The sequence below is a fragment of the Strix uralensis genome, chromosome 2, assembly GCF_047716275.1.
Source record: "Strix uralensis isolate ZFMK-TIS-50842 chromosome 2, bStrUra1, whole genome shotgun sequence".
NCBI classification, from domain to species: Eukaryota; Metazoa; Chordata; class Aves; order Strigiformes; family Strigidae; genus Strix; species Strix uralensis.
In genome coordinates this window covers 49,036,304-49,052,163 of record NC_133973.1, presented here as the reverse complement: position 1 = coordinate 49,052,163, position 15,860 = coordinate 49,036,304, and the positions used below count along the sequence as shown (strand labels likewise).

General features: G+C 38.8%; 1 protein-coding gene across 2 annotated transcripts in view; it reads right to left on the bottom strand.

Annotated features, from left to right (window-relative positions):
• Nucleotides 1-9,973, bottom strand: part of APOO (apolipoprotein O) — a 35,042-nt gene extending 25,069 nt beyond the window's left edge. The window contains exons 1-4 of one of the 2 annotated variants that reach the window (XM_074858621.1): nt 9,901-9,973; nt 5,456-5,563; nt 2,972-3,091; nt 254-308 (exon numbers count right to left, since the gene is read on the bottom strand). In XM_074858621.1, coding sequence (XP_074714722.1) covers nt 254-308; nt 2,972-3,091; nt 5,456-5,563; nt 9,901-9,909 — 292 coding nt within the window. In that variant the 5' untranslated portion in view covers nt 9,910-9,973. Of the gene's footprint in view, nt 1-253; nt 309-2,971; nt 3,092-5,455; nt 5,564-7,378; nt 7,443-9,900 lie in introns of those variants that run through there. The other variant, XM_074858622.1, reaches the window with a different exon arrangement.
• Between the last annotated feature and the right edge of the window lie 5,887 nt (nt 9,974-15,860).

Genomic DNA, 15,860 nt, shown 5'->3' with positions numbered 1-15,860 from the left:
TTTTCCCTGCATAACTGTCATTTTTAGTGACAGTGGTCAACATAGATGCAGGTCTCAGACTATAATTGTTTAGAAATGTAGTGTCATAAGGACCTACAAAGGAAATCTGAACAGATATACAGAGCAAATAAAGTAGTCTTAAATGCATCAGAAATTGTATATATAATGATGCTTAACGGAACTCCCCTTTAACCAAAGATATAGTACAGTCCTGCACTTTAAATTGCTAGTTAAGAAAACTAAACTGATTTACCTCTACCATGCTCAACAGCTTTTTCTAATCTGGGCATAGCTTTGGCATAAAGATCCTGAAAAAAAGAAAGAAAAGAATAAGAACAGTAAATAGGTACCAAGTAAGTAAATTAACTGACCTGATGAAGAGCGGGGGGGGGGGGGAGGGGGGAAGGGAAAAAGAAGAAAAAAGTGTCAGGTCCCTAAAATAACTTCTTTTTATTCCCACTTCGCTTACATGGCTATGCTTGCTCATCGCGATGTTTGGTATAACTTACAGCTTCTTCTCAAATAAGTCTTTGGACACAGATAATACCTCAAAACACAGAAGTCAACTTCACTATTTCACTGAGTTCCTGATCAAGTAGCTGGAAGTCAGAATTACCTCAGGTTTCTCATTGTGTGTAGGTATCACAAAAATACCTGAGCTGATGCAAAGAAAAGTACAACACACTAACAAACTCTTTCCTAGCACTTCACAGGGGTACATGACTCATTCTCCAAGGTGATAAATTCCACTTCCCAAGAGACTATCTTAGGCTAACAAAACTGCATTTTTGAAGTGATGTGGAAAATGAGATGCCCATACAATGTCTGAAGTAAATCAAAGAGGACTACATCAAGCCCACAAACTAGTTCTAGACTTTTTTCCTCAGACTCAAAATATGCAGGAAATAAAAGAATTCACATTGCCTTTAATCAAAAGTAGAAAGAAAAATCTCAACATGAGCAACCCTGCTAATTGTTATTATGTTAATAATCCTTCAGAGAGTGTAAGACTGTCTATCAATTAGGGAACAAATTCATAAACATGCATGCCCAAAGCTAAAGCAGAGAATGATCTCGCAATAGCTCCTGAGCTGTATCTGTGCAGAAGTGAAAGCATTTGTTCAGGATACTGCATGGGGATAATATCTTTAGAACTTTCATTTCCTCACTGGCAAGAGTGACTTAAAAAAAACCTGTCATGAAAAAACAGTGCTAGCATGTGACACAGATCATAACTCTAAATGAATGTTGGTCTTATTAAAAGCCAATGAAAAAAGCACATGCTCAAAAGACCCCAGAGGCTAGGTCTGATCTTCTGTCACAGCTCACACGTAACTGGCTCATTTCTACATCTGTTTTGAACTGACTTTCCACTACAGTTAAGCAAGCAATTTTGGAAAAGTAAAATGGATATATGAACATAACCAATTTTATTCTCATTATCCTGTGTTATGTTTTTAATCTTAAAGACAACTGATACACCCCTAAAATGTTATTTTTCTTTAACATAGCAGGGGTGGAGGGAAGGAACCAAAACTATCTCTGACTACAGTTAAACAAGTAAGATGACCCCAAACCCATGAAGTTTACATGCCCACTTCATAAAATGAGTCAGTAAACCACTGCCAGGAAATGGTTTGTTGCGTGTGAGCAGAAGAGCACATCTTATGTAAGTGACCACCACGCAGACAAAAAATAAAGCAAATAGGAAAAGAAGAGGCCAGTGAGACATAAAGCGCTGCTCAAGGCTTACCTGCAGTCAGTCCAACTGGGCAACTAACCTCGTCTCACATTTCATTCCTGGTTATGGTTACCGCAGGCAACCGAACAGAAAATGCATTTAGAAGGTCAGAACTCTAACTATACTGTGGAAAATCCCCCTTCTTCAAAACTGAGGTCAGTACTTCTGCTGGTGGCACTTTAGAAACACATCACTAGACTGAGTAACCCTGAGTATTTCTGAAAAAATGTATCAGTGTTAAAGGTTAGCACCACAATGCAGAACTTCTAGGCAGAAAGGACATACTGATCTCAACAGCTTGGCTTTCTAAGGAGAACTGGAAAACCAGCTTGCAGCCTAAGAAGAGGATTCACAGCAACAAGAGTGAAAAGTAGAGAATCACCTAAAGTTGCCAAGAGGCAACCAGATGACAAGGATGCCCTTGCTTCAGAAGTAAATATTTCCTGGGTCAGGAAAGAGCAAGAAAACCATCACATGAATCTGCAATCTAATTATCAATAATTTAGGCCTTGATTACAAAGATCTTGGTTTTTCCTCTGTGCTCTAAAGACTTATTTTTGTGTACAATGACTGTTTAGTATAAACATGCTAATAAAATACATATGAAAGTTTTGGGGTAAGGTCCAGGGGCTAGGTTTGCCACTACTAGTGGCCTGAGATTTTCTCTCTTCCAGAGACACGCACTCCTTCCCTCAACATTCCAGTTGAGCAAATACTGACTTATTTTCTGCAAAGTTGTGCTTGATCACAGTTGCAGTAAGGACAACTCGGTATTGCTGCTCCAAAAAACACTGCTTGATAACTTAAGGCCATCTCCTTGAGAATGGAAAATGAAAGTTTAATCACTCTCCTGTCTTCGTCAGCCATGGGACAGTACCAAATCCAGATATTCCTAGATATCTTTAAGCTTAAAGTTTATTTCAAATAACAGTTCTAAGCTTTAGTTAATTTTCTTTTAATTCTTTTGGAGGGATACAAAATGCCAAAAAGCAGAGGTTTAGTTCAGCAAATCAGTAGAAAGAAACAACTGGTTTTGTGTGAGAAGGGGTAAATATTATGACCGAACTAGGGAAAATTTTTAAGTAATCCAGCATTTTTGAAGAATGCTTGTACAGCTATCAACTTTTACTTTGCTGGTATCTATTAATTCTGTCTCTAAAAAAAAAAAAAAAATCCCAGCTCAACCCTTATCACTGAACCACTACCAGATATGATATAAAACCATTATACCTGACACCAGGCTGTATATGGCTCCATAACATGCCGTAAACGCGAAACTCCCTCTTCCAATTGGGTTTGTGGATTCTCCACATATTTAGTCTCACGAGCTGGAGAGGAGTAGAGTGACAGCTGTGAATATTAGCAAACAAGAGGTTAAAAAACAAAGGTGTAATTGTGTAAGTAGGTCTTCAGGGCATGAACAGTCTAACCAGAGAATACCTAACACAGTGCTTACTACATAAACAATACATAATAAAAATTCAGGTACAGCTGTGAGACAACCACTATGAGCAAAGTTTAATTATACACTATGATGAAGATGACTTCTAATTGCTATGCAATTCATCCATAGCTGCTGTATGATCCAAGTCACAGGTTATAAATTAATATTAAACTAGTTTAATAAGAACACAAAACATAATTGTGAAAAATGTTTCTGGTCTTAATCAGCACTTCTGGTTCCCAGTTAAAATACTAAATGTCCTAGAACTCTGAAATCACAATCGATCATTTTCTATATTTGCACAAGCCATCATTAAAGAGTCTAAGTAGCTTCTAACAAAGGTAACATCCAATACAAATTTGTCTGTTTGTTACTGAGCAGGAAAATGGTACAACATCCCAATGTTGCAGTCATTAACCACATCAGCAACTGACAGCATTAACAGCACCACAGGGCTGAGCAAATAGGAACTGTAATATCCACTTGAAAAGCAATGGGCATCTTCACATAATAAATATTAAATACAGTGTTTTAGTGTTTAGCATCACAACGTATTTATTACAATTACCTAAACCTGTTTGAAATTGTATTCTATTAAAAAAAAAAAAGAGAACAAAGTCTATGCTGTTGAAGACGAACAGCAAAGTTTAGATTAAACCAAAACCTGTTAAAATTCCTAGCAGTTTTTATACTACACTGATGTTTAATATAAAGAGCTTATATTTTCTACCACATTTATACTAAATTTCGTAGTTTATAATAAACTGATGTTCACACATTGTTGCATCAAAGTGTAGATAAGTTGGAAAACAACTGTATCTCTATCATAATAAAAAAACTGCTCACCATAAGAAAAATATATAATGACATCGAATATATCAAATAATTCATTAACTCATGCAGCTGGATTTCCCACAGTACTTTGAAAGACAAGCATTTTAAGTCTCATTTCCCTAGGAAATTTGGTCATCTCTGGCAATCATAGTTACAATCAGTTTAACTTTGATCCTGTGAGACAGCCTAAGAAGCGTGTCTGGCACCAGGACAGAAGTCTCAGAGATAAGGAAATTCCCACACATTTTATGAAACTAGACAGCTGACAGAATTGAGACCCAAACTAACATACTCTGTGAATGGCAAGAAAGGCAGCCAAAACTCCACGGCTTGCACATTCTGCTTTGCTGAAGCTGATGGGCAAGCCAATTATTCAGCACATAAGTAACTTCAAACTGCTGCCTCATTACTGACTCATGCCAGTGGTGATGGAGGGCACGCGACGGCCCAAGCTAAGGTTACTTCACTGGGGTGAAGCCCGGAGACTGCTTCAACTATTGATCCTCTCATATTATGCAAGTGAACTGCCCATGCGGGCACATCCAAAAGACCTAAGTATACACAAAAATGAGTTTAATTTCGTTTCACTGCTCACGTAACAACACTTTAGCCTGGGTTGAAGTACTTCAAATTTTTAAACAACTACAAACTCATGCATATAACGCTGTATTTAGTAATAAACTACTTTTTTTTTTTTAATCTTAGAGACTGTTAAAAGCCTATGCAACAATGCTGATGAGTCTACAGTTTGACAGGGTGTTTTAAAGCTCTACTTGTGCTATAACCAATTTGTAACAGAGAAGCAATAAAGTAACAGGGTTTTATTATTGCCACTTAGGGTATTTGCTGTTGCTTAGGTCTGAATGCTGTAAAGGAAGGAAAACTGATAAAATTCTCTAGGCTACTACATCGGATTCAAAGCACTGCCAGACAAGAATTTTGCCTGTAAAAAAAGAGAATATTTTTAGAAATAAAAACTTTTGATTTCCTGTTTTACTGGAGAACATAAATGAAATTGTATTAGAATTTGCCAATAGTACTTGTAATAAAAAATACATAGTGTTACCTGGATAAAAAGCAAACAATACATTGGATTTCATTTTGTGGATCTGAAACGTGACCACAAGTAAATCTACAAACATTAAAAAGTAATTTCTGAATGAAGAACAGGCAGCTTTAATGTAGGAAGAAGATCTTACACAGAAGCAAGCCTGATTCTATCAAATGGTGGGTATCAAATGCAACCCTCAGGTAAAAGAAGCAAAACCATATCAATATCTCCATTACTGAAAATGAAGAAGCAAGTTTAAAGGCAAAAATACAAAAGGTGAAGAGATGTACCTAAAAGCTTTCATGCTTCAAAAGATCATGTCTTCCAGAATTCTGTAGATAGTTCCATATAGATAGAAAAGCGCTAAGACTCTAACTATACTTACCTCCTCAATTTTCAGCAACTCCTTTTTGGAAGTCTTCTCTGAAGAAGAAGCATAAACCTGGATAGAGAGCAAGCTCAGGCTAACAGGGGTGGCCCCCAGCCGAATTACCTAGAAACATTATAGGAAGACATGTAAATCATTAAGTTCAAACAAAATGGCAACATGTTTGAACACATCCATGTAGACAATGTTTACATCCCCACATATGGTAATAAGTGATATATTATGATGCTTAAGAGAAGGGGGAGTCAGTGGTACACAATCTAATGCTCTCAGGCACTCAAATGATAACAGCTAAATTATTCAGATGGTATTTGGAAAAGCCTAAGGCTGAAGGAGACAGTAGATGTAAATGCTAATCTCATCAGTTTTCATCTCACAAAAAGATCTTCTGTCTTCTCTCAATCAAAACATAATTTTCATTAACTTTCTCAGTAGAGACACTAACAACATTATATTCGTATTTTAAACAACTTTGTGAATGTCCATAACACCGCCATTTTTCTGTAGTTAGTACCATTACGTTCAGCGCTTTATTTCTACTTATTGTCTGCATCTAGATTTAGAAAAAAAAAAAAGAGACCTACAGTTGAAAGTATCAGAACGTAATCACTGCTTTCTAAGAATTTTAGGAATGTCTCCTACTTTTCTGTGAGAAACAGGAATTACAGTGCATCGTGACAGACACACTTGACTGTTTCTGAATACTTCTGATTCAATCCAGTCACACAACACAACCACCATAAGTAAGGTGGATATAATTCTTCCTATGTTCAAGACCTACTCTAAATTGTATTTCTTAACAGGAGAGACTGCTTTAACTTAAAAAAACAGTAGATAAAAATCTTATCTGTGTAGTGAATCAAGAACAGATGGAAAACATTTTCCAGCAAATGCACGTCCTTATTAAGAGCATCATTTAACTCAAGAAGTGGCAGCTGAAACATGAAACCTTTCAATGTCTCATATTCATGTTACTGCTCAGATAAACATATACAAAGCTACAATAGCCTGTGTTTTGTTGTATCAGGTTACAGCGTGAGTGGATCTAACAGCCTGCGGCCACGAAACTGGAGAGGTCTGGCTCTGCTTGCGGCATCGGTTCCCAGAAGTCCTGCTGCTCACCTTGCCCTAGCTTTGGTGGTTGGACGCTTCCACCGCAAGGCAACTCACCTCACCAATTTGGCAAAAGATTAATCCTGAAAAAGAAGTGGAGAGCTTTGTGCGGGCTTAGTAAGTTGAACCCATCCATGAAGCAGCCTGACAAGCACCAGAGGAACTGTGAGGACAGGGAAGAGGGGATGAAAAAGGAGAAGGCAGCAAGCTCTCTTCCTTTTCAGAAATAGTAAGGGTACATTACATTGACCTAGCTGCTTGTGAAACTGAAGCATTGGTCAAGCCATTATGATAACTGACCTAGTCACAGGACTCTGAAACTTTGTTTCTGTCCATTGCAGAACTGTTAGAGGATAGCTTTAAAATTATCCAGACTACATGCTTATTGTATACAGATCAGCATTTGCAGCTTAAATTTCTTCCACTGCTTTGCAGATGGAATATTTATTAAATGTGACCAAGAGACTCCTCAAACTCAACGTCAGACTATATAGCTGTCAAGCTTCTGAAAATGTTCGTTTATCTATAGAGAAACAGCACACAAGAACTAGGTCATAGGATTGCTTTTCAGAAAGATGTAAGGGATCTGATGGATCAAAAAGTACAGAAAAACTTGCTTAAAATGGAAGTTTTTCCTCACTTGAATTTATGAACTCATTATTACAGCACTATAATGAAACACCACAATGACTGGATCAGCTGTTTCACAGCCAAGGAAAGACGTGAATAATCTTTAACAGTGTTTACTTAAACAAAGACTTTTCACATAATTTCATTAGCCAAGATAAAGACATGAACACCACTAACCATTAATAGCTGTAGAATCTATTTTCTCAATCTTTCCTTTTTTCACTGCAAAACTGTTCTGTCACTGAAAAGGCAAAAATCTAAATGCATTTTCAATCTGAAAAATACTTGCAAACTATATATAGAAATGGTGCTAAATGTCACCAGCAGAAATAGTAAATCCAAATGCTTTAAATATTTGAGATTTTTATATAAAGATTCAAGCAGTGAAGCATAAGAATAGAAGCACCTTGGTTTCACAAACAGGTATCACTGATCACAGAACTACTCAGACCAAAACCGTCAACTGTTCATATTACCAAAATACTGAAGTGCAGACATTTTCCAGAGGTTTCATATTTACATTTTAAACAAAAGGAAATTAACCACTAAAAGTGCAAAATTAATCTCTCCTTAAATGCGCTGTTCAAGCTATACTGCAACAATCCCCTACATCAGCTAAGTTTATGGGACAGATACAACCGGTACTGAAGTACCATATATACGCACACACTACAAGGTTTATTCGGTAGTATGAAAGATTAACCATTCTACTTTTTGTTTCCAAAAATCACTTTAGGGTCTCATTTCTTAATTTCATATTAACCGTGTATTACTAAACCAATCGGTTTAGTAAAGCGTTTTGATTGAACTGTGCCTTCAGCCTGCCTATCTTACAGCTATTCAGTTGATACCAAAAAAGTAGAGCTGACATTCTTTTCTCTAGGCAATACTCTGCATTTACTTTAAGTTAAAAAAGATACTAAGCTTATTCCTTCCTCTAGCTGAAAAATTCATCTTTATCTGTAGACACCAGATCACTTCTAAGCAAGTTCAATCTAAAAGTTGGAGGGAAAAAGACTATTATATTTCATCTTCTATTGCCTTGCTTTTCTGTCTTTCTCAAAGTTCTTAATTCTTAACTAAAAAATGCCTCTGAGAAGCGTAAGTCCTATATTAGTTCTCAGTGCAAACAGGGGAATGAAGAGCTAAAGATTAACTAGAACTTTTGAATTTTTTTTTCCTCTTGTCTGTGGTTTCTCAGTTCACTTGTCGCTGTTCTTGTCACCCTGTCAAAACTTGGGAAGGAAGAACAAAAGGAAAAAAAATCCTTAAAAATATTTTTGTGAAGGCTGATATTCATCCTAATGTATGAAGCTGCTTCATTTTTCTCTTTTTCCATTCTTCCTCCTCAATCCCAACTGAAAAAACAAAAGCCCAAAACCAAATTCTTCAGTACTCCTGTTCCCTGAAGCACAGATATCAAGGACAAGAAGCCACCTTCCCCTTTTGCTTTTAGAGGCAAAAACTTAGGTTGGCCTGAAGCACTGAGTTCTGCCTAACCTCAATCGTTGTGTAAAAGTAGTAATATTATGCATAGCACCTAAACCCACAGGTTCACACGTAACCCCTTTAATGACAATTCAGCATCACTCACGGAATGCTCAACGATTCTGAGACAAAATCCTTACAGCAGAATTCCAGCAATTGTCCCAACATTAAAGTACAAAAAAAAAGTTGTGACAAGAGCACAGAAAGCATGGGCTGCTCAGCACATCAGTATATTGATATCTATTGATATATTACCATCAATAATTGGCAAACAAAAAAGGTACAAAAGAGAACGAATTTCAAGAATCAAGTGTCACCAATTTTTTAAAAGACCTCCCGCTTCTCGAGTAGTCAAGACAACAATTCGATTGAAACACACAACTTTTAGCCTGAGGGAAGCTGGGGCTGTTCTTATCAGAGGCAAATACTTTTGAGACAATTATCAGATTTAAGCCCAGATCACGCACAACCTACGTGCAATAAAGGGAGAGTTTCAAGACAAGGACTTTCACAACTGTACAAATCCAAACTCTGCAATAACACTAACTCACAGCTCCGTGATGCTGCATCCGAGAAGTAATTTTAAGTAAGGAGTGTGTTTATGCGTTTCTTTTTGTGCAACACGGATAGGGCACACAATTGTGAAATATTAAAAAGAGAGATTACGCAGCTGTCACGGGAGTAAAGCAACAGCTTCTGAGAGGTACAAATACCCTGGGTACAGCTGCCACCAGATAACGCGGGTTTTCGAACAACTTTAGCTGGAACGTGAAAAAAATCACTCGCTGGGAACGACGCCAGGGTATTCGCTACCGCGTCTCGTCAATCGAGTCATAACCAGCTGCTTTAAAACGGGAACCGGGAGAAACGGGCCCGCCCCGCCCTCGGGGCCAGAGCACCGGCCGGCTTTGCCGCTCACGGCGGGCCGCGCTCCCGGGCCGCCCCCTGCCGGCTTCGCCCCGCCGCCGCACCAGACACGGGCGCCCCCCGAGCGACGGCCCGGCCACACCGCAGCCGCCCGGCCGCCTCCGCGAGAAGCGACGCGTCCCGCTGCAAGGCCCCGGGCCGGGGCGGCAGCCAGGCCTGAAGGGCAGGGCCGCCGCCTGCCTCCGCCCTGTTGGGGGCAGGGGGAGCCCCGTCAACAGAGAGGGACTGACGGAGGGACGGGCGGGTAACAGCGACGGCCACAAGCGGGGGCAACGGCTCCTCACCTTGAACATGGCGCTGCCGAGCAGGCGGTACGCACCAGCCGCGTCGCCGCGCTGTGACGTCAAAAAAATGGCCGGTAGGGGAGGCGGGACCGCTGGCAGCAAGACCCCAGAGGCCGGCCCAGGCCCCGCCCACCGGCGGCGCGGTAACCTGGCAACGCCGAGGGGGCGGGGCTTTCTCATCCCCCCGCGTGGCCCCGCCCATCACCCTCCTGCCGCCGGCGGCGGCGGCGACGGCAGCGGTGGCGAGGAACGAAGGGAGAGAAAAAGGGGGAAGAAAGGAGGCGCCATGGCTTGTGTAGACTAGGCGAGGACATGGTTTCTATCGATTGTTAATATTAAAAGCAACGCAAGCATGTATTCATAGGTAAGGGGAGTACATGAGGCACAGTTTTAACTGTTGTTTAAATTTGGAACTTGGATCTTATTTTGAGTAAGTGCTTACTGTGCACTGGAAGAAGTTTGGTGATGGAAAATACTCCAAATTTCAGTATCTACAATGCAGAAACATCTCTTTAGAACTTACGTATTAAAAAGAACAACGTGCCAGCGCCCAAAAGCACATACACACTATTCTTTAGACTTGCAAGCCCAGCTTAGTGTGTTACCTTGCGGCCTTTATAAAGGATATTCAGAGACATCTCAGTGCCAGTAGAATCTGGATGGGGCTACAGAGCACGGAGACCAGCACAGGGATCCCTGCCTTTCTAATCTGAAAATATTAAATTAAAAAAATACAACTACCCTTTTCTCCGTATCTTAACACTCCTTGGTTTCTACAGCCCAGGATGTAGCATCTCCAGCTCACTCAGCAAGCTGGACAGGAAGAAGCTCTTTCCCGCTCACATCTACTCTGAGGGTGTCGTATACATCCCATGCTGTCTGACTCGTTACTCAGTGATAGAAAAATATCAGAAATTGTGAGTACTAAATTCCCATCAGATAAGATAAACCAAGGCAATAGTCTGTTCTGATTTAAATCATGGGGAATCTGTTCTCATATCATCAGTTAATAAACTGCTTCTTTGTTTCTTCAGATTTGCTGGTCAGGAGTTTTCACCTTTTGCTGTGCTTAAGATCTGCAGCACTCAAGGCCAAGGCAGAAAATACATCAGCGGAAAAAGAAGTCCACCAAATGAGGTGACTTCATGTTCATGTGTCATCATTTTCGGACCAGTTACTTGGATCTTGTTATTTTTAATGTTTTTTTAAGATATTTATCGTTGTACCTAATCTTGGTCACGTAACACCACATTTCAAATGCAAACAAGTGCCTTGCTTTCACTGAATACAGTTAATTTTTAGGTAGGGGTGAAAAATTACCTTGAAGCTTAAGACACAAAAGATACTTGAAAGCATTAGTCTGTATTCTTTGTTCAGATTAACTGTTACATATAGAAAATGCAGGTTCCATAGGCTGTGCCATACACTTGCCATCACAGTTCTGTTGGGGCCCACTCTGTCAGGAGTTGGAGTGAAGGGGCGATTCAGGCTGCCTGAGTTTTGAAACCTCATAAGAGCCCCTGCTGCCTGGGCAGGGATGGGGTGTAGGCTCTGCCAGAGGGTTCACAGCAGCACCTTTCTGCTTTGAAGCACACTCTGTCACCTCCTCCTCCTCCCCGCCGTGGGGACAACAGCCTACGCTCCTCATTTAGACATATAGGAACACCAAGAAAATAATGTGGCTCCTCTCTTTATGAGTTTTATTCAGGTGACCCAAAATATTATAGTAATTTAAAACTATTGATTTTAGAGTATGAAGAATAGCACCCTATTAAGTCCTGGAAAATGTTGTAAAAAAGAATTTTTACGTAGAAACTAAAGCACCTGAAGAACACAGTAGCAAATAGTTCATCAGGAAGGGTATCGTGGAAAGACAGATGAGGTATGCACCCTCTTATAATCTTAAATTTTCTTTCTGATGATAATTTTTATTGTTCCCTCTTTAAGAGTATTCCTAAATTTCTTTATTGTAGTCTCTTTACAGACCTGACAGAATCAGCTATACCAAGGAACAAATATTTTCCAGACTAATGGGTATGTCTAGCCATTGCATTGCAGAATTGGGTGATGCTTCTCAATAAGTTGTTTGTAAAATCAGCAGACAGTCCTTCTCATTTGTTGGCACATTGGATTATTGTCAGAAGCAATTTGAGGTGAGATAAGAAGACTTCAGGTTTGTGTTTGTGCCTTTTCTTTTTAAAGCTTTATTGTGTTTTTCTGCTGTATTTCACAGGCAACTGCTGATGTTTGCAAGTTAATGGGATATCAGAAATACTATGAACAAATGGTACAAGATGAGCTTCAGTACCCAAACCACAGGATAACAGATAACAATGATATTTTATTATATATTTGTTTATGAAGATTCCCTCTTTAGCAAGGAAGAGTTATACCTAAAATGTACATAAGTGACCGTTGGGTGAAGAATGCTAATGGGCCTCTTTCTCCATTGTGTTATGCTTTGCAGACAGAGTCAGTTATATCTGTGGAATACAAGCAGCCAGGATGCAGCAAATGTGTGTGGAAAGCTGATTTTGCAGTATTTTATGGCAGTTTTGTGAGAGCACGGAGAGTGATCAGGTAGTTTGTAAAGCCGTTGCATTTCTTGATGTATTTTATTCATCCTGATGGAGTTAGAGAAAGAAGATTTTCAAAGCTCAAAATGACAGTAAAGCCCACAAGAGGAGTGATGGCACCGAGGTGAATATTGGCACCTGCTCAGGTTAGTTCTCGACCAAAGCTAAATCCCAGGTTGTGGGTGGGACTGGCTGTTTCCCAGTTTTGCAGAGGACAGACATAAGAATACTTCAAGTGCATTCTCTTTTTAAGTTTGGTACATGAACAGTAAAGAAAATTCCAATTGTTTCTACACATACAATTGTGTATATCTTACAAATACATATTTTTGTGATCAATTTATATTCAATGACTACACAGCAATTATTGATATAATTATGTAACACAGATATAAATATCTAAAGAACAGATGGCTGTTTTATAAAATTTTTTTAACCAAACAATTTTATCAGCTCCGGCATCTCCAGTGCATTTTTTTCTTTAATGTGGAATCTAATCTAATCTAAGTGATTGATATGACCAATTAAAAAGAATGGTAAAACCTTTATAGAGAAGAACTATACAAATATATTAGCTTTCCAATAGGTGTATTGTTCTCTTACAGCCTACCAGTAATCTGGATGAAAGCCCTGCGTACTTTGGTGGCAGGAATAACTGCTGGATAAGGTCGTCGCTGCAAAATTTCCCTGGGACAACGATAATATAAGCCCTAATGGACTATGCACCGTCCAAAACATTGTCAGACAGGCTTAAGAAGGAGCTGAAGTTTCTTCTACTGAGGCCACAGAATAAAGAGCTCTGGCATGACTGACTCCTGGCTGCAACTATACCAACTTTCAGTTTTATTTTGCATGCCACTATTTTCCCCTTTCCTTGGTAAGTGGCTTTTCTAAATACTTGTGAAAGAAATACTTCCTTTAGGAAGTTGCAGCTCAGAGAAGCTTGAAAATGTTGCCACAGTTCATAATCTGTATTTCAGCCCAGGCAGTAATACAATTTAAGAAACTTCATCTCTAATCCCTTGCCTTAGCCATTAGAGTCTGAGCTTTCATAATGTTGCATTATAGTGCTTATTTATGGTTTAATTTTTTGTCAGGAAAATAAGAACAGTCCTTTACTATCAATACAATGACAGTTATTTGCCACACATTTATAGGTATAGTAGAAAAAAAATGGATTTGTTGCACATTTCTGTTAAAATGTGAGTTTGCAACATCTGCTCATTAAATACCAGTGCAGTTACTTACTCACACTGATCACTGGAAAACACAATTCTGAAAGGCTGGCTTATTTTGATGTTCTCCTTCATGATAAATCTTGTTTTATATTTAAAAAAAATAATCCCACATTTTTCCATGCACCTTTTATTCACTAAAATGAATGAAGTTTTTAATACCATAACTTGCCACTACAGTTTTGCCAGCCTGTTTAGAATTCATTTTTAAGATCTTTATAAAATAAACTGCTTTTCTGCCTCTCACAGCTTTTCTGTGTTGTGTTTTAAGTTAAAAGAATGCTGTTTGGCAGACCTCTCTTCAAGTTCTTTTGAAAACACGTAGTTAATAGGAAATACACCACCACAAGGGCTCCAATAAACTCAACTTTCAGTTGTTAAGCAGCTTCACCTAATGCCATGAGCCTGGCTTTCTAAATGCTCCACATAAAGCACAGTCAGAGGTGACATGACAGATACATAGCTCTTCTAGACTGGTCTCCAAAGCACACGATGCATTTCTCACATTCCCATCACTTTCAGCACATATTTGTTGAACAGCTGATTGAACTGGCTTTTATAGTGGTACGTGATGATGGACCTTCCCCAGTGCCTTTATGAAGGGAGTGCAGTTCGCATATTCATAAGAATACTCTTTCATTCTTTCTACTTTATTCACTTCCTAACTTGTAAAAAAAAAAAAGGTGTTGAACAGATTTTTGTATTTAATGATACGGTTTTATTTGGAGTGAAACTTACCTTGTGCTTTTGCTTTTCATACTTAAGGTGGGTCATTTTTCAACGTTTGTTATAGGTGCTCTTTTAGCAACTACAAGGTCTGAAGTCAGACATTCAGAAAGTAAACTGAGTGTTAAGGACAGATGCCATTGCACAGCTCTTTGTGCCTTCCCACTGACCTACCTTTAATTGTAGCAAAGGCATTACTGCATTCACACCTGGGGTAAACCAGTATTTGAATTTCAGCACATGCTGTATCATCAACTTTGTCACATTCTGACAACATCCAAAATATACCCAGTGCTTTCCAAATAAAGATCCTATATTCTGAGATGGGACAGGTAGAAAAGAGAAACATACCATGCTAAAAAACCAATGTAATCCAACTGCATAAAGTTTCACTTTTGATATTGCCATGGTTAAACACCCAAACGTTCCTTTCCCAATTCAAATCCTTCACTTCTCACTGCAGCCATCAGTAGCTCTAGTTCCACATTTTCCTATTACTCCCTTCCAGCACCAACAAGTAACTCTTCTGTTAAAAAGTTGTTGATACTACCAACAGAGATGTCAGCTAATGTGTGGTGTAGCTATCATCTTCTAAAGCACAGATACATGCTGTGAGTAGCAGTGAGAACACAAACACGTTTCTGAAGCTCTTAAGCACCCATCACAACAAAGTCCAACTCCTTTCAAAGTTCAGATGCATCTTGATTTCAGTCAAGCTGGATACATTTTGGAAATCAACTGAGGCTAAGAGGTGAAAGGCCTTGCATCTGTTGCCAGTCTCTTTAGTTATTTAGTGCATCAAATCTTTTTATCTTAAAAATTATTTTCACAGTAACCTTTAATTTCTTAGCAAGATGATGTGAATATCTTTACTTCATTTGCCTATAAATGTATTATCAGAATCTTCATAAATATATATATATTAAACGTAGTACCTTATTTACCTGAATGACAGTTTCTAGGTCCACCAAATAATTTCCAATTAAAGGCACACATTCCTTCTTTTACTGTGCCACCTCTTTAATAATTAAATGTGACATGCTGAGCTTACTTTGTTACTTATAACTAACTTTTAGGATGATCCTTTCTGAAGGGTTTTAATTTCTATTTTACTTTCTACCAGGGCACATTATCTAGTTCTCCCAGGAAGGAGCAGAATGTATTACATGCTTACTATATATACATATACCATTACATGATTATTACACTCTATCACTGAAAGTGTACCAGTGTCTTCATTTTCGCTGTTAGGAAATTACATTTTAATGTTTCTAACAGTATACACAGTCACTTGTAAGAGTGAGTTACAGTGAGGTCTATGGAACTTACCACTCACACATACAGAGACCAGCTGGAGAATGCAGCATGTACCACTACCTGCTGTGTGACATCTTGCATGATACAAGTTACTGAGAAATAAAGA